Source organism: Conger conger, chromosome 9 (genome assembly GCF_963514075.1).
Source record: "Conger conger chromosome 9, fConCon1.1, whole genome shotgun sequence".
In the NCBI taxonomy this organism is placed as follows: domain Eukaryota; kingdom Metazoa; phylum Chordata; class Actinopteri; order Anguilliformes; family Congridae; genus Conger; species Conger conger.
The window spans coordinates 11511919-11539435 of NC_083768.1; the positions used below are offsets into that span (position 1 = coordinate 11511919).

Genomic DNA, 27517 nt, shown 5'->3' on the forward strand with positions numbered 1-27517 from the left:
CACTGTGCCGTACGATGGAAGACTGCACCAAAATTATTTTGGGAGGGCATCCGCCCATCAACACATTCTTCCCTCCAACGTGATTGTTTAGGTGACATTTTTGGAACGCATAAACAACAGCGAGGAAAATTGTACAACTAAATAAGCATTTTCAATGCACCCTTTTAAGTTAGACCACTTACGCGTCATCGAGGTCTTCCACATAGGCTAGCGACGCTGCTATATTTAACAAAACCACTGTAAACAGAAAAAAAGCATAAAAACAAACTCAGGCATATGAAAAGTCGCCAATTAGAGACAAGGCTAAATTAGGAACACTGCCTGCAGCAATTAGCAACACAGCTATCTGGATCGACACACTGTAAAGTTGGCTTGCTAGTTTGATAATGTAATTCGACAAAACAAAACGAAATGTTTGAATAGCAGTACAGGGGTGTTTTATCAAGGTACATTACCTGCACACGCCAAGACAGCTCTTTCTTTTGCCATCTTTACGACTGACAACAATGTGACCAGGAAGCACTACGAACTGAAGCCAGCCTTCTGAGCATGCGCGGAAGCACGTGCAAGTTCATAAAATCACGAATGTGATTTCTGCGCGAGAGATGCGCAGATTAATATCTCAGTTGTACATGAGATGAAGGAGATGATTGCGGTGAGTTCAGTTCGTTTAACAATTTTCCGACACATGTTCATGAAATATGTTGGTAAAATAGCCCGTCAAAAAATGGAAAATCATTGAAAATATCCATGATAAAGCCACCCATGCCCCCAATATAGCAGAACAACATGCTTTAAATGTATTTTTTATATTTACATCAACTTACATTAATAATGATAGTTCTACATGAATGAGTTCATGACATAGTTCTTACAATAAAAGGATATTTGAATGATAAATTAATCATGCATGTTCTTATTACATAGTGATTTGATGTGTAACAATGATTAGATTAAAAGATTAAAGATTAAAATGCAGCACTATACTAAAACAATGTGACAAATAGTGTGACCATGTGCAGGCAGCTTGAGAAAGAGGGAGTAGATCAATGTCATTTAAACTCTTTATTGAAATGCAAATATACACCCACAGGAAGCTTTGTACACAGACATGGCAGAATATCTCATTCAGCTGGGCACATCAAAAATGGTAAAATGGTAAATGGCAGGCATTTATATAGCGCCTTTATCCAAAGCGCTGTACAACTGATGCTTCTCCATACACCCATTCATACACACACTCACACACCGACGGCGATTGGCTGCCATGCAAGGCGCCGACCAGCTCCTCAGGAGCATTTGGGGGTTAGGTGTCTTGCTCAGGGACACTACGACACAGCCTAGGCGGGGGATCGAACCGGCAACCCTCCGACTGCCAGACGACTGCTCTTACTGCCTGAGCCATGTCGCCCCAAGCATACATAAATATAACGTATTGCAATAATATAAAATTACAAATCAAATATGCTGAGGAAGCAGAATTTTAAAAAGGCATTGACAGACATGTTGATGGCAAAATGTATGGGCCACCTCCATACATATATTTGAGAAAAATACTGTAAAAAATAACATTTTGTTCTGGAACTCAATTGCTTTCAATTATCAGTAGTTTTGACATTATACTCTTTTGAGCTTTATCAATGTTCTGAAAAGTGATTCCCAAGTCTGATCGTGAATAATATTATCCCCATTGCAGTCAGTGTTCTAGAACTCCCTTGCGTTCAGTTACCAGCACTGACTGTTACATCATCGTTAGAATGTTCAGTTAAGTGCATTGCAATCACATATTAGAATGTTGTAATATATGATTAACAATCACATTCAAATATGTGATTCTAATCGCGTTCTAATCACATATTGTGATCTCACGTGTCTCAAGGGTTGAACTGAGACTCACCAACAACACAATCCTCTATCATTACAGTAACCCACCGACACCTGCTTGCAACCGTTCGTTCAGTCCTCCTGAAGCAGGAAAGCTTTTCCGTCCGACCTCACGCCCCCGTCTGGCACGTCTTCCTCCGTGACCCCGGAGACGGGTGCATTGAAAGCGGGGTCGGGTGCCCCCCTCGCCCCCCCGGCCAGCTGCACGAGGGGGAAGACATCCACGGAGGTACGCCGCGGAGCGACCTCACTCTCCACCCAGCAGGACTCGGAGTCCGAGGCGGGGGAGAGTCGCATCCTGTCCCGGCGTCTGTTGGCTCGGGCTACTGCACCCAGGGAGCTCAGGCAGGTGGCGGTGGGGCGGTGGGAGGAGGAGGAGCTGAAGGAGGAGCGCAGGTCCTTCCCCGGAGCCCGGAGCAGGGGCACGTAGCGGGCGATAGCCGCGCGGTACTTGGGGTGGGCGACGGCGTAGATGACGGGGTGGAGGACGGCCGAGGCCTGGGCCATGACGGCGGGGAGGGAGTCCGTGTAGCGGGCGAGCAGGCGGGGGTACCCCGCCGTGGCAGTGAGGGCCGCCAGCGCGTAGGGAGACCAGGAGACCACGGAGAGCAGGACGACCAGCAGGGCCGCCCTGGCCAGCTTCCACTCGCTCTGGATCCGCGCGTACGCCTTCTGCGCCTCCCCGGACCCCAGCTCCCGCGCCTCCCTGCGGGCCGTCCGCACGGCCAGGGCGCAGGCCAGGGCGCAGGCCGCCACGGCGCCCAGCGGGACCAGGAAGACGAAGACGAAGAGCAGGGCGGTGTAGGCGCGCACGGAGGGCGTGAAGCTCAGGTAGTCCCAGGCGCAGGGGGTCCGCAGGCCTTCCGGGACGTAGGCGCTCCAGCCGAAGAAGGGCGGCAGGCTCCAGCCCAGGGCGTAGGCCCACAGGCCGGCGAGCAGGGCCCCCGCGCGCCGCCGGGTCACCCCGCCCAGGAGGGCCAGGGGCCGGGCCACGGCGAGGCAGCGGTCGGCGGCGATGGCGGTCAGGCTGGTCATGGAGCAGACGGCGAGCAGCGAGCCGCAGAAGGCGTGGAGCTGGCAGGCGCGCTCGCCGAACGGCCAGCGGCGGTGCAGGCCGGCGGCGAAGAACACGGGCGGCTGCGTGAGAGAGGCCAGCAGGCCCGCGGCCGCCAGGTTCCCCGCCAGCGCGCTCCCCGCCGAGCGCGGGGGCCGGCTCCGCCAGACGGCGTACGTCGCCAGGGCGTTGCCCAGCAACCCGGCCAGCCCCACCGCCAGGACCGCCGCGCCGACGACGTGGCGGGCGCGGTCCGGCTCGTCCTCCGCCGCGGAGAAGCGGGGCGGCTGCAGGAGCTGAGGGTGGGGGCGCGGGATCGCGGTGGGATTCTGGGACTGACGGTCCAGCAGCCTGTGGCTCCTGGCGGACAGGGGCTCCCTAAACGTCCCGTTGCAGTCGAGGTGTCCCGGGCCGCACCCCACGCCCATTCTGGCGGAGAGGTAGTTCATGGTGCCGCTTTTTCGGCTGAAGTGTGTCGATTATAAATTCCCCTTTTGTGAGGCGGCGCACGTTGTAGAAATACTGAGATATTGCCGAGGTTCTTCACAGTGGTGGACGATGAGGTTTCGAGAATGTATGTCCGAAGCGGGACCGCAGAAGTCTCCCAGTGTGTGAAGTATGCCTCTCCTCTCGTCCGCAGTGCAGCGTTTGCCCTCTCCGCTCCAAAAACCCACAGCTCCCGAGGTCATCCGCTCTATAAATACTGATCAATCCTGCACCAGCATGTTATTGGCTGGTCCTTCGTTTGGTCTGGTGTCATAACAGTGCGATTCACCCAGTAAGAGCTGAAACAGGCCGAACAGAGATCGATAACCCCATTCGCACAAAAAGAGGTCCTGCTTGACAAAGTTTACATTTTGGAAAGGAGCATCAGGAGAAATTTTGTCTGGAATACGGGTTGTTTTATAATTATTGTTGACCTTGAAATGGTTTCCTTATAGACGGTCACCAACTTGAAATGTTGACCAGGAGAACCAGAGACAGGCGTAAACAGTCAAGCCTAGCTGCTGAGCTTGGCCCAGTTAGTGTACTTTTTCTGGCCTATAAAAAGACCTATAAAATTGATTATCTGAGTGACCACAGAGTGCCAATCAATAACTGCAACGCGTAAAATGTAGGGCGAAATGTTTGTTCCTGCGGGAGTGAAAAAAAATGTGCTCCCACTTACTCTGTGGTGTCTACTGACCTGGACACTGAAGCTGCCTGGTTCCCCCTACAGGAAGTATTGAGCATTGCAGAGTTGCCAACAGAAATGCAGCATCGCAGTACTACTGACCTGCATTAGTCATCATCTTTAAGGATCCATCCAGACAATGATCCCAAGCACACCTCAAGATCAACCATGAAGTACCTCCAGGAAAGACGGATGAAGGTTTTGGAATGGCCACCACAGTCCCCAGACTTGAATATCATTGAAAATCTGTGGAGAGATCTCAGACATGCCGCACATGGAAGGAGGCAGAAGAGTATTTCTGGGCTAGAGGTATTCGGCCGGGAAGAATGGGGGAAAATTCAAAAAGTGAGAATTGAAAGACTTTTGGTTGGCTGCAGGAAGCGTTTGCAAACTGTTATAGTTGCCCAGGAAGGTGTTAACTGACAGGGCTCCCAAGCTTTTGCACAGGACCTTTTTCCTTTTTTTATTATTTTGAAACTGTAAGAAATTTAAATAAAAAGTAATCTTGCTTTTAAAATTTGAAGAAATGCGTAATTTAGAGGTCAGGTTCGCTTCTGTTCACCAAGATGTTAATTGGAAAAGGCTTTTTGACCAGGGGTGCCCACATTTATGCATACGACTGTATTATGTTTTATTGCAATATGTTCGGAAAGTGCTTTGCGTTGCATTTCAATGTATAAAAGGTGCTATAAAGCCACAGTGGCTTCAGAAAGCATCCAGACCCCAGTACATCTGCAACACAATAAGGTGTGCAAAAAGTGAACGGGTCTGAATACTTTCTGAAGCCACTTTGTATTATCATTCTATCAAGTGCTGTAGGTCACAAAATCTATTAATTCATGAATTCAGTTAAGTGTTAATTGAAATGCCCTATGGGACGTAATAAAGACAATGAATATCAATTAACATCATACAGCGCATAATAGTCCTTTTAAGCCAGGCTTATCCTTGTTGGCTTTGGAGAGCAAATTAGCTTTGCCATTATGGATCTAAATCTAAGTAGGCTGTATCATCACCAGATAAATGTAAGCAGACCATTTATAACACAGTGGATGAAAACATTATATAATATGAAATATTATTTAATATTGATTTTGCGGCCATGACATTGTGTTCCATCATATAGCATTGACAGGCTACTGATTTTCCCAAATAAATTTAGTGCAGATAACTGCTGTGTTACAATCCAGCTTTAGTCATTCGTGGTACTGAAAATATCACTGTTTTTAATGACAGACGAAACCAAAAAAAAAGGTTATTATTATGCTGACAATAGTTCAGCTTTTTCAAAAAGAATGGAACCATTGTTGTTTTGTGAACTTTAGAGCAGTAAAGTACCGCTTTTATTCATAGGGGGCAGTGTTTCACATATAATTGGATGAAAGCCCCTTCAAACTAAACGAAAGCAAAAAGTGAAAGAGGCCTTCCATTTCCTATAGATGTTTTCAAGTAATTGGGTAATTTCTGACAACAGGCAGATTAAATTCACTTCTCAGCTTGATGAGAAAGATAGTCACCCTGAACCAGAAAATAAAAATCAGAAAAAACACGTAAAAAGAACATAGTCATTAATTTTGAATGTCTTTTTTATTAGAAATATTTTTTTAATATACACATTACATGCTATTCATTGATCATCAAAGCATTCCATAGCTTTATTAGGCTTGATATAAATAACACTGTTTTTGACATTTATCAATGTCCTTCTGAAAAGAGATTACCAAGGATGATTGTGGATAATATTAACCCCTTGACGAGTAGGTTCTTTTAGTTCTAAGTCAGTGTTCTAGAACTCCGTTACATTCAATCACCAGTAGTGGAATTGTTGCATCGGCGTTAGAATGTTCAGTTCGGAACATTCTAATCACGTATTTGTGATCTCAGACCTTAAAGGGTCAATGTTTCTTCATTAAAACATTTCGAGTCCTAAATGTGCTGTACCTGCTGCGGGGTTAATCGTGTGTGGACTTTGCACAGCAGAAAGAACATGGCAAATGGAGATCGGAGATTCGGTTCTGGTAAAAAAAAAGTGTTTGATGCTAATCGTGTTAAGACTGTGCCTAAAAAAATAAATTATCTTCTCTTCTTCTTTTTTTTCACATATTATTAAATTAACATCTTAGTATAAAAGCACATTTTATTTGTCCTCTGTCTTTACCTCTTATTATGATAAACCACAGTGGTCAATGATAACACTTTATTGATCTGTATTTGAAAAGCCAAGCTTGTCTGTGTGGTGCACACAGACACTGCAGGTTTGAGTTCAGCACGCAGACTCATTCAAACTCCCACAGGTCAAAATAAGCTTGTCAAAAATCAAAAAGTCAAAAAATCCATTCTCAGCCCGCACACCCAGCCTGTGTTTCCATTGTACCACCTTTCAATACAAGCCACACAACTGACAAATATCAGTTAAGCTGAAAGATGGGCAAAATGTTTTTACTTAAAGCATATCTTACACATTTGAATGCACATATCACATGATATGCACTGCATTTAGTTAAATGATTTGAAAGAGAAACAGAAACAGAATAATTGAATAGTCTTCCAGACTGTTAAAGGTTATTTTCTCACAGATAAAAATTGCACATGACTCTATACCCAAACAGGCCTGTCTGTTGTTAGGCCAGAGACAAGGCCACAGTGAGGGAACAGATGTTCCTGGTAAAGGAATGGCTACACAGCCAAATTAAACCACAGAAGAAGTCAAAGTGCACCTGAAGGAGGCGCCCCGTTCAAAGGATAAACTGTCTAACAGAAACAGACATCGATAGTAGACCAGGGCTGCCAAACCCTGTTCCTGGATATCTACTGTCCTGTAGATTTTCATTTCAACGCTAATTTACATTTTTAGTTTTTTATTTGGAGTCAAAACTATAGGATGGCAAATCTCCATGAAGAGGATTGGGCAGTCCTGCACTAGGCAAACCCTTTGCCCTTTCAATGATGTCTAACAACGTCATCCTGTCTATCTGCCCCAAGATATTCCAGATGGAAGATGACCTTACATACATAATCTAGGGTACCAGGGTCATTTTAAAGGGCTGTTTTTCCGGTTGTCCTAACAACAGGTACAGCGTGTGCTCTCTGTGGATAAAGCAGATAACCAATCGGGACATTTACAACATGCCCTTCCTTCCATAGCAAGCTGCTGTGGCCTAAAAAAGCCAGCGCTGTTGTGGGAAAGTCAAAGTGAAAGACTCCCGGCTCCCACTGAATTCTCCACAATGACTTCGCACTGAGAGCAGCTTTCATATTCGAGGGAAAAAATCTGTCCCGTGTTTTTGAGGGCGAGGCTGTGCTCTGTGGGGCTTTTAAAACAAAGCATCCATGTCTTTTGATTGGTATTTCGTCGCTTCTGCAGATTGTGTGAGGGCACATGGGGGCGTGCCCGATGCGATCGCCTGACGGCATGAACCAGGAAGTTCAGGGACTGTTCTGTCTTTGGGGGGGATGGCAGCAGCTCTAAGGAATTGTGGGAGTCCGTCCCACTGTCTCCTGTTAGCATTAGGGGTACAGGGGATCCTGGAGGGGGCAGTTCAGAGTAGCCCAGGGTTCTGTGGAGTCCAGTCCTGGGGTTTTCAGCCCATGTTTGCAGATACAGGTGTGAGGCACATTGGTGATGTTAGCTATGAGAAGGCAGCCTCTCTTCTCCCAGGTCGATTAAATCATGTGATTCTGTTTGGGCACGGAATACTGAGAGCACATCTTTTCGGTAAAAGACCGAAAATCCAAACCAGCTGTCTTCTTTAAGGTCCGACTTTCCAACTTCCTAAACCACATCCCAATCCTTCCCCAAGGGATGACCCCCCACAGCACCAAGCAATCTGGGATAGTGACCGCCCCTCCAACCCTTTTCAAAACAGCTGGAGGTGACATCACTGCGAAAGGCTCATTCTGCAGCACACTCCACATGGAGATCTTTGCAGTCATGCTGATAGGACTAATATCTGCGCAGCCAGCCCAGGGTTAATGCAGCTGAGCGCAGCCGGACTAATATCTGCGCAGCCAGCCCAGGGTTAATGCAGCTGAGCGCAGCCAAACTAACATCTGCTCAACCAACCCAGCGTTAATGCAGCTGAGCGCAGCCGGACTAACATCTGCTCAACCAACCCAGCGTTAATGCAGCTGAGCGCAGCCGGACTAACATCTGCGCAGCTGGACGGGGGTCTGCGCAGCGCCTCACTCCAGGATGTCGGTCTCGAAGGGGACGAGGTGGTAGTACGACAGATTGGTGAGGTACGCCTCCGGATCGTCGTCTTCGTTATCAGGCTCGTCCCTCACAAACTCCTCGCTGTTCTCAAACCTGTACCGTAAAAAATAAAAACAAATATAAATATCTGAAACTACTTCCGTCAACTATGATCTAACATTCTCAAGCTATGAATAGGAAGTAAATTAACAACTGGTTCATCAGTGAACTGTTCAACTTTGACTCAAATTTTTATCTTTCTGAACAAAACGAGCCATACCAAGCAAACAATGGCCAAACCTACAGCTGAAGACACTGAAATCCCTTAAGTGTGCACTCTGTTACGGAGGTACAGCTCTCTATATGAAAATACTGAAATCCCTTAAGTTATGGAGGTACAGCTCTCTATACGAGGATACACAGCTGTTTGTTTTCAGTTTTCTTTGTTTTCAGTCTACTCCATCCGGCATTCCTGACATTTTTCTCCGCTGACAACAGGAATGTCTTTCCTCGTTCTGCTTTCCCTCCCCTTGCTCGCAGCTCTTTCCCTGGGAAGGAAGTGACACGGCGAGCCACTTCCTGTGAGGAGGGGCCCCACAAGAGGAAGTGCCTTTTCAGAAACACAGACACATGGTCGTCACCGTCTTACCCACTCTGAGGCTCGGCCTGCCCCCCGTACTGTCTGTACGACCGGCCTGAACTCTTCCCCTGCGTGACCGTGACTGTTCCTACGACCAGCTGGAACTCTTCCCCTGCGTTACCGTGACTGTTCCTACAACCGGCTGGAACTCTTCCCCTGTGTATCCCTCACTGTCTGTACGACCGGCCTGAACTCTTCCCCTGCGTTACCGTGACTGTTCCTACGACCGGCTGGAACACTTCCCCTGCGTGACTGTAACTGTCCCTACGACCGGAATGAACTCTTCCCCTGTGTAACCATGACTGTCTGTACGACCGTCTGGAACTCCTCCCCTGTCCGTATGACCGGCCTGAACTCTGACTGTGCTCATAATGAGGTCACGTTCATGTGTGCGATACATCCGGAGCAGGAAGTATAATTTATTGCCCTTTTTTTTTTGGTTTCCACTTCCATTTGCTTGCGTACCTTTCGCAGTCAGCATTGTTTCAGTTTTCCAAGGCCCGGCCTAATACAGTTTATCTTGTGAGTGCAATGTGTGTGGGATCAATACTCTCAGCGGAGGATGCCATGGTTCAGCTTTATGTGGTGCTCAGTCAGAATCCATCAATACCTCACGCCCATCTGTACTTACACTGACCCAGATAGCGAAGTTCACTCTGAGCAGCTCCACTCAACGCTAAGTACTTCACAGCCCTATCAGGACGGGTGGGTTAACCCTTGTGCTGTCTTAAGGGTCAAAAATTACCTCCTACTACGTTTAACAGCAGATAAAACCTAGACATTTGATGACAAAAGGTTTTGATGAGTGACGGGTATGTTTCTATTCATGCAAAATAGATTTAAATAATTGAAATTCAATGAAGCTGCTTTAATTTAGTGATGGTGGGTCATTTTTGACCCCAAGGACAAGGGGAGTATACAGAATGTTAAGATGACAGAAGGGTTCATCAGTGCGGAAGTGGGTTAATGAAGGGGGAATGTATATACTGACAATGCAAACTAGCCAACTGATGACTAACGCATGCAGACAAAGGGGTAAAAACGACAAGTGGAACAAAGTCAAACGGCTGGTGGACGCAGACGTACGGATGCTCAGCGGAATCTGTGGAAGGGGGTCTCTCTTTGCTGAGGGGGAGACTCTCGTCGAACACGATGGTCTCGGTGTTGGCCAGGCAGAACCCGTTGGACCTCATGATCTCTGTGGAACCAAACACACTCAGTTGGCCTGACCAGAATGCAGCGACATCCCACCCCTTGTTGAAAACATGCTTCGGTGATGAATGACAAAGTTAAGATACGCCACATTTGTTTAGAGTTGAGGTGCCCCATGAGGTGAGGTTGCACCTGAGTTACAGTAAATTAAATCATAGCACATGGGGGAATGCCTACCTGATATCTTGACCGGACTCTGAAAACAAGGCTGGATCTTGTGAACGTTGTCGTTCTTCAGCACCTGGTCTAAAGGTGACCTCTCGAAGAACGTCAACACCACCTCTGACCTGGAATACTGCAGAGGGAGAGTTATTGGCAAAATGGCCTAATGTCCGCGTGTATTTCTATGAAAATGTGTTTGAATGTGTACATGCGTGTGTGCGTGTGTGCGGGTGTTTGCGTTTGTGTGTGTGTGTGCAGGTGTGTGTGCGCATGCGCGAAACCAACCTTCCATGGCATGTTGATCGCGTTCTTCAGCAGCCTCTCCACCTCATTCAGCCTGGCCTCGATATCGTTGGCTTCTTTGATCTTCACCAGCCCTGCAGAACACCACACACACACACACACACACACACACACACAGACACACCATTAACACCACACTTTACAATGCGCTACTTCACATAGCTTTACCCACAGCTGAGTTTACTACGATCTACACTTCTGCTCACCTGCTAAATGCTAATTACAAACCCCTGCTTGGTATATTCAGCCGTTTTAATAAGTTGGAATGTGGTTCTTTCTAAATTAAACTGCAACCAAGATCCTTAGGAGTGGAGCACACTTTATGTAATCCGGCATCCTGTCTGCACCCAACTTTAAATACACTTCACCACAACCAATACAAATGGGGGACTTTAAATGTCATCATGAATTGCTTGGTGGCCTCGTCATTTTAATTTTGACCCTTTAAAATATCAACCTTATATGTTATGTGAAACAAGACAGCATCCTACAAAAAACACAAAGCTAGGTCGCTGCTTTCTCTGCTGCTGAATACACATGTAAAAGTCAAACTTAATATCGGACCTCGGTCACGTCTTTGACGATGACGCCAGAGAACCCGTTAATTCCAGAGAGAGCCGGGAGGACCTGACCTTCTACTCCTGCAAAATCTGGCCCCCGTCTGGGACCTTTTGTGTTTTTGTCCAGGATAAGATAAAGGTTATCGCTAGAGGCCTGGACTGAAGGTCTGCAAACAGAAGCGGACGCCAGGAGAATAGAAAGAAAAACTGCAATTCAGGGAAAAAGGTGGTCCGTTGCTCACTGACGCACCCTTCCAATTTGAGGGTTTTTTTGACCTTTATGACCAGATTGGATTTTAAAAAAATCCTGTTTGTACTGTGGCACTCAACTGGTCAGCTCAGCAGGAACACCCAGACAGCACAGATTGCCGAACTGCATGCTGGGAGACTCATGAGTGTCATAATCTCCCCAGAACGTGGAATAGACCAGACTGATGTAAATATCATGACAGGAGAAAAAAAATTGACTAGGAACACATACTCACAGTCAATCAAGTGAACAACTTAGCTTACCTCAAAAATGTGTTTTTACCAATAATATTTACACTGTGTCACATCATACGCTATATCAGAAAGCACTATATTAGTCGCCCATGCTGAAGCCGATAAGAATGAAGACGATGGTGGTGGTGGTGATGATGATGATGATGATGATGATGATGATGATGATGATGGCGATAATGATGATTAATAGTAGTATGCACTTTTTGATACTAGATATAAGTCATTATGGGCAGCAGGAATGGGGCCAATTCCTTGCTCAGATCAGTTGGGTTTGAGCCTCATGGGATGCGTGTGCTGTTGAAGACGACAGCTTGAACTCTCAAGGCTGAAGCCGGAACATAATTGGTCTAAAACAGCACGCATACAGCTGCTTTTTGCACTGGCCAATATCCTCCATTCATTACCCCAGAGGGATTAGCGAAAATAAACAGGCTAAAAGGAAAACTCTGGAATGCAGGAAGGCCTTGCTACTTGGCTTGAGCCTTCACGTATTCATCCTCACAGTCGCAGTGATGATTCACAGCTTCCTGGACGTTTTGCTTTCGGTTTCCTGTGTGCTGTGAGCACTTCCTGCACGCCAATGCCCAAACTCACCAGGGCCCCCCAGAATGCCAGGATGTAAACAGACCTTCAGTCTCATCAGGAGGAACAACATGAACGGTGGAAGCTTTAGCCCTTTAAGGTGTGAGGTCACAAACATGAGATTAGAATATTATTAACTGAACATTCTAATGCTGATGTAACTGCAAGTCATAGAGTTCTAGAACACTGACTTTCAAAGAACTCCAAAAAACCATTCCAATCATTCCAAAAGTACAATTCTTAAATGGGTTAACACATGTCCACCCCACAGTCTCAAAGCCCTTTGTTTTACTTAGAACAGCAGGGGCTTTTCTGTCAACAAATATAATTGCAGGACTGGCAGTATATCAGAGTCACGACTAATGAGGAACTCTCGGTCCAAAACAATTCCAACACTGGCTTGCAAATCACACATATCTGTTTCCTGTCAATCTGCATTCAGCTGAAAGGTAATATACCCAAAATAAGTCGCTGACGTGTTCGTCAGTGCTAATCACCGGTGGGGTGTAACTCCGTGGTCACTGTATAGTTGCAGTAATGTGTGCAGCTGCCATAGTTACAAATCCTGTACAAATCATTTCCTCTGGGACAGCTTGTGAAATCCCACAGCAGCACATCATGGAGGCTTTCTCCATTCTCAACTGCGTCCAGCCCTCTGTCTTCTGGGCGTGTGCTGCTGAGGTCATACGCTCGGTTTTGAAATCACATGGTTACTGAGTGTTAGTGTCTATTCTTTGGGCTGACAACGCCCCCCCACTCAGACTGTGAACCCTGACCATGAATCTGAATCATCTTACAGCGCCACAACCCCTGCTCCCGTATATAGCCCAAATTATGCCCAGTGTCACCACAAGGAAGAAATGAGTCATCTGTGACTGGCTCATGTTCCAGGTTTTCCACCTTCCTGATGTCCAGCGACTATAAACACACAGAGGTGACGAATTAACTCCGGCTAGATAAAGCAAGTACATATTCAGAATCAGCTAGTGCAATTGCTATCCTATATCTGGAATATTTTATTAATGGGCACAGGTGTAACTGGCCCAGGCTCAATGCTTTTCCACACCACTGCAGACTGGGGTGTGGGATTACTGTTTTTTCAAAATTCTAAATCAGTGTTCTGGAACTCTATTTCTTTCCCTTACCAGTAGTAACTTGTGGTTTCAAACCTTACAGGGTTAAGCCAAGGAGGTGAGTGTGCATGACAGTGAGTGCAAAGGAGTGACTCAACTCTTAGAATTACATTGTACTCGGTATTAAAAACTACACTTCCATACTTCCCATTAACCGAAAACAATGCTGGATTGTGTGCCAGACTGGCAGAATGTGTCGGTAACGGGATACAGCAGAACCGCGGATTCACGAGCTCTCAGACACCGCGACAGCTGCAGTGTAGCTGCCACAGTGCTAACGGCTCAGAACCCGAGGTAGAGAGGATGCGGGCGAAGGCCTTATCTGCAGAAGAGATCAGTGACCGTTCTGTGAAAGACAAGGTGCTGTCAGTGAAGCCAGGTGTGTAACGAACCCTTTCTGACCGGCGTGTGTCAGACACGAGACGAGGCAAAGATCACGGCGCCAGAGTTTTACATTTGTCCAAACCAGACATTGTGCACAGCCGAGAGCCTAACGTCCAATCATTAAGTAGATGGAGAGCTGTCGGACGGGGGGTGAGCAGGGGTTGGGGGACACGGATGGTGGACAGGGAAGGTGGGGTTGGAGGACCCTGATGGTGGACCAGGGGTGGTGGGGTTAGAGGACACTGATGGTGGACCAGGGGATGTGGGGTTGGAGGACACTGATGGTGGACCAGGAGAGGTGGGGTTGGAGGACACTGATGGTGGACCAGGGGTGGTGGGGTTGGGAGATATTGATGGCGGACCAGGGTTGAGTCAGTCGGTGCATAGAAATATTCACATTCATTCAAACCACTGTTCTTAAAAGTTCTTACAAACCATGAGCCCGGAAAAAGCCCGGAAGTTGGAAACATCCCCCAGGAGGAGACATGTAGCACGGGGAAAAGCATGGCTGCCATTTTACGTTAAGTTGGGTAAGCAGCAGCACCTCGGACTTCCTCTCAGAGGAAAATTATAAATGGCGCCTATCTCCGTTGCACTGTTCCTGTTACAATCTGTTTACTATTGATCACGCCCTCCTTTGGCTGAACATCATTCTAGAAGACAGAAGAAGCTAAGCCCATTCACCAGAATAGTGTTATGCACCCTGCACTCCATGCACTCTCCATTCTACTGGTATTATTCGAATGAAAGGGAGCTGTCTACATACACAGAAGCAATTAGGCTCACCGATCAATTCCGGTGGACTGCAATAAACAAACTTGTTCAGAGATGCCCCGTAACCAGGGCTGTGAACATAGTCTTCATTTCACACGCGATAAATCCGTTCTACCGCAGTGGTGTGATTCGAATGAACAGACTATCCCAACAGCCTGCAGGTCAAACATTCGATCTGCTCGATTGCAGCGCCACACTTCCTGCCATTATTACGAAAGTGCGCTCCCATGGTAAGCTATCGCCATCAGAGCTAGAGAGAGGTAGAGGTACAATGATCAGAGCCACCATGATGCTGCTGGCCTGAAAACGCATGAGATGAGGGTGAGAGAAAGGTGTGTTTAGTTATATTTGATAATAATATTATGGCATTTGCGGAATGAAAACCTCTGGTTGGTGTGAATGGTACGTTCATTGCCGGAAGAGAGGACGGGCCAGTACCGGTCCTACGCCGGAGACACAACACAGTGTTTACGACTAGGAGGGTACCGTTCATACAGTACCCTACTAGTCTTGGCCCAGAGTTTTGCAACAGGCCCCAGTGTAGTGGCTAAGTGAGACCCATAGTAGCCCCAGCATGACACAGACACAGTTCTAAGCGGGTTAGTTAACCGCGATAATGACCATTAATACCAGGATTCCAGGCACTGCCTAGCTCAGGTATCTGCTTCTGGATTTCAGACCCAACTTCTGCACTTAATTATTTAATTAGATAATTTACATGATCCGTCATTTATAGCCACATTCTGTGATATAAACAGCAGCTGATAAATGTTCTTGTCTCGTAGCATTTTATTGTGGTCTAATTTATGAGTGAATCGTTCATGCTGCATATGGCTAATTAGCTGATTGAGCCAGAGAAACTGCTGGCAGTAGAATCCTGCATACACACACCGGCCCTCCAGGACTGGAGTTAATCCTGCATACACACAGGCCCTCCAGGACTAGAGTTAATCCTGCATACACACAGGCCCTCCAGGAATGGAGTTAATCCTGCATACACACCGGCCCTCCAGGACTAGAGTTAATCCTGCATACACACAGGCCCTCCAGGACTAGAGTTAATCCTGCATACACACAGGCCCTCCAGGAATGGAGTTAATCCTGCATACACACCGGCCCTCCAGGACTGGAGTTAATCCTGCATACACACCGGCCCTCCAGGACTAGAGTTAATCCTGCATACACACCGGCCCTCCAGGACTGGAGTTAATCCTGCATACACACCGGCCCTCCAGGACTGGAGTTAATCCTGCATACACACCGGCCCTCCAGGACTGGAGTTAATCCTGCATACACACCGGCCCTCCAGGACTAGAGTTAATCCTGCATACACACAGGCCCTCCAGGACTAGAGTTAATCCTGCATACACACCGGCCCTCCAGGACTGGAGTTAATCCTGCATACACACCAGCCCTCCAGGACTGGAGTTAATCCTGCATACACACCGGCCCTCTAGGACTGGAGTTAATCCTGCATACACACCGGCCCTCCAGGAATGGAGTTAATCCTGCATACACACCGGCCCTCCAGGACTGGAGTTAATCCTGCATACACACAGGCCCTCCAGGAATGGAGTTAATCCTGCATACACACCGGCCCTCCAGGACTGGAGTTAATCCTGCATACACACAGGCCCTCCAGGACTAGAGTTAATCCTGCATACACACAGGCCCTCCAGGACTGGAGTTAATCCTGCATACACACCGGCCCTCCAGGACTAGAGTTAATCCTGCATACACACCGGCCCTCCAGGAATGGAGTTAATCCTGCATACACACCGGCCCTCTTGGAATGGAGTTAATCCTGCATACACACCAGCCCCCCAGGACTGAAGTCACCCATCTTTGCCCTAGCTGGTCATTATTCCTCATGTGCACACTCATGTGCACACCGTAGGCCAGTGACGTGCAACTCCAGTCCTGGAGGACCGGCCTGTGTGCTGGTTTTTGTTCCAGCCAGTCACCTTGGTTTCTGTTTTCTGAATGAGCTCATGAAATAATTAAGAGCAGAAGTTGGCACAGAATCCTGAAACGGATCGGGCCCATGGCTTGTTGTGCACCCCCCCTGGCCTCGCTGGGCATGGCTCCTCACGTGCACACTGTAGGCTGGGGAGCTTTCGGTGGAGTGACAGAATCCAGCACAGCGCTGGCACAGCAGAACAATGGCACTACTGTACAGCAGAATGCTGGGATAAGCACTGCGTTCCACGCTTAAGATCACAGAGAACAGGGGGGGGGGGGGGGGGGGAGCCACTCCAGCAGCCTGTAGCCTAGTGGTTAAGGTACATGGCTGGGACCCAGAAGGTTGGCGGTTCAAGTCCTGGTGTAGCCACGATAAGATCCTATGGTGCATGACTGGGACCCAGAAGGTTGGTGGTTCAAGTCCTGGTGTAGTCACGATAAGATCCACACATAAGATCCTAAGGTGCATGACTAGGACCCAGAAGGTTGATGGTTCAAGTCCTGGTGTAGCCACAATAAGATCCACACAGCTCTTGGGCCCTTGAGCAAGGCCCTTAACCCCACATTGCTCCAGGGGGATTGACCCCTGCTCAAACTAATCAACTGTAAGTTGCTTTAGCGTTCCGCGATCCCGGAGGTTCACAGCCATCACTCTTCTGCTTCTCCCTGACGGAAGCGATCTGTGTTTCTCTCGCCCCGGACTTATGAAAGTCCTTTATCTCTGAGATGCAGCTGTCACTTCCTTATGTAACTGACGGCCTGTTAGCCAACTGCCAACTGTGCAAATGAGTTCCCCAATGCTCTGTTTGGAGGCCCACCTTGCCCATTATCGGGTACCGGCTATTTAGTAATAGGACAGGGAAGAGAAATGTGCATGTTACAGGAGTGGAAAACTAAAGCAGCTTTATATTTGGACTGGCTCTGTCAGAGGCGTTAATATGGCATCTTACCTTTGCCGGTAAATAGCGTTCAATTCAAGTTCAACGGTCTGTAGAATAAGCTATTCAAAGTGTGCGCCTTCCTCAGTCAACTCACAGGGCAATACTAAAACAAAATGTATCCTCCACTCATCTCCTTCTCCTGTCTGGAAGTATAGGGGGAGGAGATGAGTGAAGGAAAGGAGGATGCATCCACAGTGGCTTGTTCATCTGTAGGCTTATTTTCTCACTGCCTTTTTGATCATTAAGGCTGCAGCAAGTTCCAGTAGATGATTCCCAAACGATTCAGCCACCAATCACAATCACGCTGTGTTCAGACTGGTTATAACACTGGTATCGTTATATTTACATAATGAACTTCCATGGCTGTTACTGTAATCACACACACGTTTACCAGGGCTATCGTGCATGAAGGCCCTGTGGCCCTTGGCAGATAAAAACTGTGTGGATCAGGGGGAGAAAAGAGCAGAGGTGCATGCCGATGCCTCTGACTCTCTGTAAACCGAAATCTACTGAATCGAGATCTACCGAATCAAGCGCCGAAATAAGCCATTCGGGTCGCTAGCCGCTGTGTGATATCCAAGCTCGATTCTGCAGAAATTCTGTAAAGCTACTGCACCCTTCTGTTGAATTTCACCCTGAGCCAAGCCAGAACGTGAACACATTCCAATCGTTATTTGGATTTTATTGTGTAGCCACAATAAGATCCGCACAGCCGTTGGGCCCTTGAGCAAGGCCCTTAGCCCTGCATTGCTCCAGGGGGGATTGTCTCCTGCTTAGTATAATCAACTGTATGTCACTCTGGATAGGGGTGTCTGCCAAAATGCCATTAATGTGATGGCTGGAGCTTTCAGCCAACATGCTTTAGTCTTTGGTTAGCTTACGGCACTGCGACAACAAAACTTGAACCCATCTTTAACCCTGGAAGGTGTAATTATGTGATTAGAATGTTCATAACTGAACATTCTAATACTGATGTAACAATCACTGCTGATAACTGAACGCAATAAAGTTCTAGAACACGGACTTGGAATTCTGAGGAAAAAAAACAAACACCACTCCCAAGAAAGACTACTCCTCAAAGGGTAAAAATCTCAGCTGCAATTACCGGTGACTTAAATGAAATTTCGAGCTCACAGGCAGAGAATGGCACTAGGGATAGTACTCATCTGCATCCCCTGAAACCCACTGCACACTGATTCAGGTGGTGCGCATATTAAACCTGCGCCTCAACCAATCCCTGAAGACATTAGCATTTAGTCCAATGTGGCAATCGGCATTACACAGACGAGAGCAGGATACCTTTCTCTGCTGTCTCATCACATTTTAGCAGTAGCAATATAACATGATTTAATATAATCTCATACAAAAAACATATCCTATATTGCTGAATAGGGCATTACGCTTTTCGGAAAATTACAACGGAGAAAAATGACAGCAGAGACCGCAACAAATGAGAGACAGGGAGACATATCAGAAATCCATCCCCACATATGTGGTGAACCAGGTGGGTGAATGTGCTACGTGAACAGAATACAGTCATCACAACTTGTGCCACCAGGTTCTGCTTATGCACTAAGATGATGCTTCTCATCTCACAAGCCAGTCATGTCTACCACTCAATTTCATTGGGCAGTTTCAGTTCAAGTAAATTAAAGACGGGATCTTATTGGTCGTTTGGGTCTCTCCATGTGACACCCTTCACACAGCGTGTCCTTGGGCTCAACGTGGAAATGTTGTGTCTGACAGCTGACAGCTGAGAAGCTGACCTGTGCAGGTATTTTAAAGGGTACTGGGTGAACAGTGTGGCTAAAGGTGATAGCTGACAAACAACCATAACCTTAAAAAAAGGTTTGTCCCCGGTGTAGCCACAGTAAAATTCGCCCTTAACCCTGCACTGCTCCAGGGGAGGATTGCCTAATCAACTGTTCGTCACTCTGGATGAGAGCATCTGCCAAAATGTCATTAATGTGATGGGTGATTAGCAACCATATCATCACGGAGCATTGTTTTTTATGTTGCAGTTGCTAATTTGTTTATTGACAGCTGGCGACACTGGAGTAGAGCATAACGTCAGCTCGAGGGCATCCCGTTTAGGAAACCACAGCTCAAACCCAAAGTGCATCGCCGTAGTCTGGGGGTACAAGCAACGTACACCGATGGGCAATGTATCATCTTAGCAGTTACGATGAGTCACTTCCCCCTTCACTGTTTGAGATGAAAGGCGCTATACATAGGGAGGGGCAGAGGTCCAGTGTGTTTCCCCGAAATCCCCCCCCACACACACACAAACACACACACACACACACACACATGCACGCGCACACACACACATGCACGCACGCACACACACACACACACACACACAAGCACATTAGGCCAGCAGGAGGCCAGCTGCCCCCCCCCCCCCCCCACACCCACACACACACAAACACACACACACACGCACATTAGGCCAGCAGGAGGCCAGCTGCCCCTCCCCCCACCGCCCCAGTGCGGCCCGAGACCACAGCTAACTGCATCTCTCACCCCGGGAAATGAGCGATGGGGTCCATTAGGACCGGTTCTGCTGCCAGACGTTACTTAAAAGCCGCTCCTCCGCGAGAGCAGCGCTGGCCTGCCTGTGGAACCACCGCCGCGCAGGCTGCGGAAATTGCGCAGACGTGTGCGTACCCATGACTGGATGGCGTCCCGGTAATTCAGGAGTGCACCTGTGAGTCACGTGCGGTTTCCGTGATTCCGGTGCTTTAGACACACGCGGCTAACGCGGCCAACGTGGAACAGTGGCTCAGCAAGTGGAACTGCGTCGACCATTCCCAAAAGAACTGCAAAAGACCCATCTCTTCACGCTGTACCTTGAAGGTACAATAGGTCAGATTTTTTAGTTAAAACATTGCTACAAGACCATTGTAAATCCCTTCCTATCATTGAAAAAGGCTCACTGACATGTTGACTCACCCTCTGCCAGTGTTTATAGTCCTTAAATTCGGGTTTCAAAATATACCGTTAGAAATCCAAAATCACCTATTGTACCTTTAACTCCTTTGTGGGAGTCCCCTAATCTATTGTCACTTGTCTGTCTTTAGCCCCTTTTATTTTAGACCTTAATCTAGGACCTTTTCATTTGTATTTGAGTAGGTACTGGATGAGGACGCTGGTTAAGGATAACGCTGAACTCATGGGGCTGTATATTCAAGACAGGAGCCCAGTTTCGATTAGTCCTCTCTCCTTGACAACTAAGAAGGTCATTTAAAGGTCCGTTCTACAGTGACTGATTACTTCTTTTTTTACTATATTCAATAAGCGCGCTGGTACATAATTAATTTCGCTCACATTGATAGATTTACAATCACGAATGGAAAAGATGTGTCTTTTTAAGCTGCTTCTGAAATGGATGTTTGGGGTAATAAATCTTAAAGAGTCCTGGCAAAGACCGATGATTAGACAGTTGACCATCGGATCTGAAGTTACAAGTACATGCACCAGGGGGCGACATTCGATCTTTCCCTTGGTATATCTAGCAGGCGTATTGACTGGAATTTCGCTGTAACTGGACTCTGTAGAAGTACAGAATGATGGGTCCAGTGTTGTGTCAACTATCTGGTCCCTCAACTGAGAAAGCCGTCAGGTTTCTTGGTTAATCGGTCATTCCAAAAGGCCAACTTGGAGGTTTGGTTTCGCGTAACGGACTACAGCCTGCATTATTAACGACGCGCCTTTAGATAGCAAGCACATATAAACAGTGGGTGCAAAGATGACCAGTTGTCTGAACTGGTTCCACTCCTTAAAAATACGAATTTCAACAGAAATGCAACGGGCAAATATTGCACTGACCTGTTGATATTACATCTAAAAAAAGTTAATAATGCATTTACTACTACTTATTTTTGCTTGGACTATTCGACAGCAAACGTTTTAATGTATATTTGCTGTGTGATATCTTTATGTGATTAAGTATACTTGTGTTCTCTCTAAACGAATCCATAGCAAATTGCACTTGAAGTGACATGCAACAATATCCGTTTTGTGATATTTACGCATACAAATACGATGCAAACACTTTCACACGTAAGCTAAGCGATTCGCGTCAATGTTAAGCGTTAGCGCACACAGATACAAACCCACCATCTATGAGAGGCGACTGGGAGAGATTCCCTCTGTCCTCGGGGAAGGATTCAACGAGTCTCTTGAACAATCTTCCTAAATCCGAATAACTCCGGTGGAGGTAAAGAATGTTTCTGTCCGACCACTCGGTCCTGATCTCAAAGAACTCCTCTTCCTCGCCCCGCTGGCTAATAATCAACCGCCGGATCCCGTTAACCCAGCAATCTTTGACGAACATGTTAACAAGCGACGTGCCCTCGAACACGGAAGATGCCATTCCTTGGCTCAGTCCAGCATTATTGGGTTAGGAGCCGGTGCGCCCCTGTCCGCCGCGAACCAGCCTCGGACTGGAAACGTAGCCTACAAGGCGTAGTTCAGGAGTCGGGATAGCTGGAGCCGTGTGGGATGATCCCTTTCACTTATTCATGCTGCGCTCATCCTTCTGTTAACTTCCTCCGACGCAGATGTTCTGAAACGCAACAGAAGTTTTCCATCGACTTGCGGACTCTCGCGGAGTACGCACGCTCAAACGTGGCAATGACAAGCACGGACGGAGAATGGGGAGGGCCAAGAAATGTGCTGAACTGCCTGCCAGTCCCCCTTTCGACGGAATCTCATAGGATGGGGGGTGTTTCGCTGTAGTTTTTAAATTGAGAAATGTGACGCCGAATCCCACCGCTCCCACACAATTCATGTGGATCTAAAAGTGAATTAATTTATGTGCTATGCAGTCTCAAATGTTTGGCCGTTCCATTCGAACTAGCTTCCAACCTTTCAACAAGTCATGTGTATCAACGTCAGTCTGAATAAATATCAATCCTCTCTCTCTCTCTCTCTCTCTCTCTCTCTCTCTCTCTCTCTCTCTCTTCAAAAGACCAGGCTCTTAGAGTGCTATCTATCTAAATTTACGTTTTTACGCAGTGCAATAAAGACAAACTGCAAACTGTGAAAGATTAAAACGCCCCAGTTTGTCAGGCTGCCATTCTAAAATAAGGTTGATTTCTCCTTCACAATGAAATTTAACCTGGGGCACATGAGCTGGTCCTTCTTGCTCTTGTTCAAAACCAAGGAAGGACCATCTCCAGATAATTTTAAAAAATGACATTCAAAACTTCATCAGCGGAATGCAACATAAAGCCTACAATGGGGGCAGTTTAACGCTTTTAAATGCCTGTTGCATTGCATTGTTTAAAAAAATCGTTGTCGGAATCACAAAAATGGCTTAATGAATTAGGCCGTTGTTTTGTCTACAATGAATGGTTAGGCAAGACAGTGGCAAAGCTCATAATCCTACGTTTGCTGGTTTAGAGGAAGTGAGTTTGTTTTGGCGAGTGCGTGGCTTCGGACAGCGCTAATAATAACTTCGAGGAAGTGTCTGGTCAGCATGTTCAAGCAGCGCGCTGCTCTTTGCGCCTTTGTGTTGTGCCACCGAGGTATGGACATGCGCGTTCTTCGTCAAAGAACATCATCTAATTTAAGCTCTCTCTCTCTCTCTCTCTCTCTCTCTCTCTCTCTCTCTCTCTCTCTCTCAATGGCTCTTTCTAAGGCATCTTCAAACCACATGCAAGATCTTTTTTTTAAACTTTGCTCTGGATGCATGATCAAAATCCATAGCCTGAATTAGCAGTGAATAAACATGAAATGGGTTGCCACACGTTCACCTGGCCAAAATGGCCAAAAAATGGCAAGTGTCATATCCCATAGTTTTTGTTATTTATTTCAGCAAAACTTAACAGCAATACCATAACTGTTTAAAGACCGCACATGCAGTACGGTATAATGTTCAGTGCTTCTTTGAACTACGATTCACAACCGAAAGAAAGCGGAATATTATTGACTCACGCATCACAGTGCCGTATTCAGAAAATTCTATACCATGTGATGTGATGTGGTGTGACGTCACCTCCCCGTCCCCTTTTGCCTGGGACCCGCGGGCCATCATGGGATTGCTGTCGTCTGGCCACACAGTGATGTCATCCGACATGCTTCCCACCGTGGCTAATATGAGCCAGAACAGGAAAGAAAGAGCTCCCACACTTCATCTCCATGGCATAGTCACCACCAAAGATTCTCAAAGCTTCTTACTGATTAATTCAATTAAATAGCCTTTCCCCTTCCTGATTTCACCTGTGTGTCACAGTCACATTAGAAAGAGGTCATTGGTCAATGATAGCAATAAAATCAATTGGAATCTTTGTTTCTTTCAAAATTGTAAGGCAGTGTTCTAGAACGCCATTGCTTTGATTGTTCCATCAGCATTGGAATGTTCAGTTACATAGTAACCTATTTGTGATCTTTCACCTCACAGGGATACAATCCAATTTTGCCTCTTGAGATTAAACCTTTGGCACTACCTTCAAAGTTTCCATCACTCTACCCTCCCCCCCTCCCTCCCAGTCAACCAGGCAGCAGGAAAGTCTGATCAGACAGACCTTTTTTTCCCATCCCTGCCTCACCTGGGAGTCAGGTGTGAAGACGGCCTGGCCTCAATCGGTAGCACTAACCACCCGGGAGAAAAAGAAAATCAGGGCTGGGGTTGGATCCGAGTGGATTCGAGTTTACCATCCCTGCCTGGCATTGTACCAGAGAGGACGGGGGGGGGGGGGGGGGGGGGGGGGCAGCATTTCTCTCTGTGTAATGGCCCGTTGACAATTACTGCCCAGTGAAGTCACAGCAGAGGCTCTCTCTGCCCGCTGTACTCAGCAGGGCAGGGCTGATGAGTTTATGGGGGAGCCTCGTCGTCCTGATGGGGCAGCGCCCCAGATTGAGCCGCGATGGTCCGTAACCTTCATTTGCTCGGCGGAGACGGAAATCATCGCCTTTAAAAAAGGCAATCTTTGGACGATAAATTCCTCTTTGCTCTTTTCTAATAACGCCGACAGGAAATCCACACAAGTGATATGCAGCGGTACAAAAACAAATGCTAATAGGATTGATCGGGCCGTTTAAAAGGGAAACTACGCTTTACATCAATATACGGTCTATTGGTATTAAATTAATGAGGCTGTTCGCGTGTAGGTTCGAAATCCCATCCAAGCCCAACAAATCAAGTGTCGATTCAAGCAATTAAGCTTGGGAGTGCGGGGAATGAACCTTTGACGGGATGGCAGGAGTCTGTGCCGTGCATCTTTGAGTGTAGAAACAAATAACAACATTCAACAAAATCAAATAATACAGAGTAATATTGCAGCAATTTGGTATCCCATAACTGACTGGATGTTACTCCTTTCTGGCCAAAAATAATTTTAAAAGATACATTTCAGATTTGCTAAAAATACGATCGCTCAATGGTAAGTTGTGGCTGTGGTTTGGGATCAGTGTTGGAGGAACATCGTGTGAGGACCGATGGCGGTTCGATCGCTCAATGGTACGTTGTGGCTGTGGTTTGGGATCAGTGTTGGGGGAACATCGTGTGAGGACTGATGGCGGTTCGATCGCTCAATGGTCAGTTGTGGCTGTGGTTTGGGATCAGTGTTGGAGGAACATTGTGTGAGGACCGATGGCGGTTCGATTGCTCAATGGTAAGTTGTGGCTGTGGTTTGCGATCAGTGTTGGAGGAACATCGTGTGAGGACTGATAGTGGTTTGATCGCTCAATGGTACGTTGTGGCTGTGGTTTGGGATCAGTGTTGGAGGAACATCGTGTGAGGACTGATGGCGGTTCGACGGTGCAATGTCGCTGCCACGAGGGAGCCCCCTTCCACGAACAATGCCCCGCTTTCAGAAAAATACGAGTTTACCCCTGCAAGACCCCAAAACTGTTCCTCAGGGGAGCGCGGCTCATTGAAGGCCGGATTTATAACTGGCTCACGCGCCTCTCTGTGGGGTGGGCTGGCCGGCCTGTTTCTGTAGGAGGGAACCCAAGGCAAGCTCAGTTCTGAAAGAGCTTTTGAAAAGAGGGGGCCTGCAGGGGTCTTAGGGTATCCCCATGCTTTTGGGGCGGGGGGGCGGGGGTTGGAATTCCATCGTGGGTGGAGAGTGGGATTAGTCCATTTGATGGCAGATCAGGAGTAAAGTACGAGCAGTTGGACATCCAGTCATTTTACGTGTGTCTTCGGATAGACTTCGGATAGGTTTTTATTTATTTATTTATTTATTTTATTCTAAGTTCTAGAACTTCATTGTATTCAATTACTAGCAGTGATTGTGACATCAGCATTAGAATGTTCAGTTAAGAGCAGGGAAATGGACAGAGTTGGAGGAGAGCTGGACAGAGTTGGAGCGGGGAAACGGAAAGCTGAACAAGAGGAAGACTTACGGGGTTCACCTTCAAGAGCACAGAGAACCTCGAGGGATTTCATAACAAGAAATCCAACAACGAAGCCGTTATGGCCGTCACATGACCTGTTGCTAGTTCTGAGTTTCTATTCAAAAGTTGTTTTTTTTACCCCCACCACCAAGACTTCTAAAGAATGTCACTGAAGACAGGAACAGCAGCATTCCACGCTGTTGTCCACATGTACCCTCTGAAATGATTCAATCACAACACCATTTTCACTCCATCCCCAATGTTTCCATGGATACAGGGGCGGGGGGGTGGGGGGGGGGGGAGGCATAGCTATAGTGTGCCTGTTCACAGACTGTCACAGGGGGGAAACAATCTCATCTTAAATAACCACGTGACTCCACGCGGACGTTTCTAGCACATACGGCCTCCTGTATTCTACCTGTTATCAAATGGCTGTCCTGCAGCACGTCTATAGATCTATCGTATACATTATTAACGACAGTTATTTGCATGCATCCATGACTTATACTTAACACTGAGTAGTTTACCGTTAGTGCTGTGTCTCTGGATGTGTGGGGTAGAACAACAGTGAAGGCTGCAGTGTGCTTGCCATGGATTGTAAGATCGATAGCATCGGATGAACACAAAGTACTGTTGTCACTCCGGATTCTGCATTCAAACCCTGACAGGCCTTTAACACCCCGCATTAAGCAGCGGCACTAGCACACTAATGGAAGCCCTGATCAAATCTCAGTGGCACGCACAGTGAGTGTTAATCTTAGTGTTAATATTAGTAGCACACAAAGTGAGTGTTAATCTTAGTGTTAATATTAGTAGCACACAGTGAGTGTTAATTTCAGTGTTAATATGAGTAGCACATAGTGAGTGTTAATCTTAGTGTTAATATTAGTAGCACATAGTGAGTGTTAATCTTAGTGTTAATATTAGTAGCACATAGTGAGTGTTAATCTTAGTGTTAATATTACAGGCACACATAGTGAGTGTTAATCTCAGTGTTAATATTAGAGGCACGCACAGTGAGTGTTAATCTAATTGATGATGTGCATCAGTGGGGCTTGCCTTGCCAGACTCCCTACTTTGATGAATATATCTTTCGTGTCCAGCTATATCTCATGATTTCTTGATGGCTCGGATTTTTTGGAATCTGATTTGACTCACACATGCGTGCCGAGGCTGCCAGTAGCAGGGTTTCCTCCGAAGTCAGCAAAGTCGGCTCCATTTTTATTTCATAATAATATGTATTATTTTGACCAAATTGTGACCATATTGTGAGACACACTGTGATTCCGCTGGGCGACTGAGGCACATCTGACAGACGAATACATCAAACTCACACTCTCTCCTGCTAATGGACTGCATTTCATTGTTTTGAATCAGCGGGCGTCATCGGGCCAGATTCAGTTCCTGTCCCTATCGATCTCCCAGGCTCTCTCTCACCCACGCTCGGTTTTTATTTATTTATTTCAAAAGAGCGGGAGGAAGCGGGGAGAGAGGCAGCTGATGCCGCGGCGGAGAAACCGCCGGGCAGAGTCTCCGGCACAGATTTAACACCAGCCCACCTGATGACAGCAAGCGTGCAGAGTTATGGTCTGGAGGCAAATCATTTCAGCAGTGACACCAGTTACAGTGAGCTTTTTATGCAAAGTCTCTGAACTGATAATACTTAAATATTACTCTGGTTAGCGTGGCGTCAATCAAAACTGCACC

General features: G+C 47.0%; 3 protein-coding genes across 3 annotated transcripts in view; all 3 read right to left on the reverse strand.

Annotated features, from left to right (window-relative positions):
* LOC133137438 (protein disulfide-isomerase TMX3-like) overlaps positions 1-549 on the reverse strand; it is a gene marked incomplete at its 3' end in the record, with an annotated part of 34995 nt that extends 34446 nt beyond the window's left edge. The window contains exons 1-2 of the mRNA XM_061255722.1: positions 456-549; positions 183-237 (exon numbers count right to left, since the gene is read on the reverse strand). Coding sequence (XP_061111706.1) covers positions 183-237; positions 456-489 — 89 coding nt within the window. The remainder of the gene's footprint in view (positions 1-182; positions 238-455) is intronic.
* Positions 550-1956: 1407 nt separating this feature from the next.
* Positions 1957-3387, reverse strand: opn4.1 (opsin 4.1). The gene has a single exon (XM_061255874.1). The coding sequence runs from the start codon at positions 3385-3387 to the stop codon at positions 1957-1959; it is 1431 nt and encodes a 476-aa protein (XP_061111858.1).
* Positions 3388-5680: 2293 nt separating this feature from the next.
* On the reverse strand, positions 5681-22177 carry LOC133136929 (PX domain-containing protein 1-like). The gene is made up of 5 exons (XM_061254815.1): positions 21584-22177; positions 10604-10695; positions 10334-10451; positions 10031-10142; positions 5681-8418 (listed from the first exon to the last, which is right to left on the reverse strand). The coding sequence occupies exons 1-5, from the start codon at positions 21837-21839 to the stop codon at positions 8295-8297; spliced, it is 702 nt and encodes a 233-aa protein (XP_061110799.1). The 5' UTR covers positions 21840-22177; the 3' UTR covers positions 5681-8294.
* Positions 22178-27517: the final 5340 nt, after the last annotated feature.

Bases quoted from the DNA above. Each gene is read 5' to 3' on its own strand.
- opn4.1 (XM_061255874.1), bottom strand. From the start codon at position 3,387: ATGAACTACCTCTCCGCCAGAATGGGCGTGGGGTGCGGCCCGGGACAC.
- LOC133136929 (XM_061254815.1), bottom strand. From the start codon at position 21,839: ATGGCATCTTCCGTGTTCGAGGGCACGTCGCTTGTTAACATGTTCGTC. The intron at 10,452-10,603 runs GTTGGTTTCGCG...CTCCCTCTGCAG, and splicing joins CGATCAACATGCCATGGAAG to TATTCCAGGTCAGAGGTGGT. The intron at 10,143-10,333 runs GTAGGCATTCCC...TTGGTTCCACAG, and splicing joins GAGTCCGGTCAAGATATCAG to AGATCATGAGGTCCAACGGG.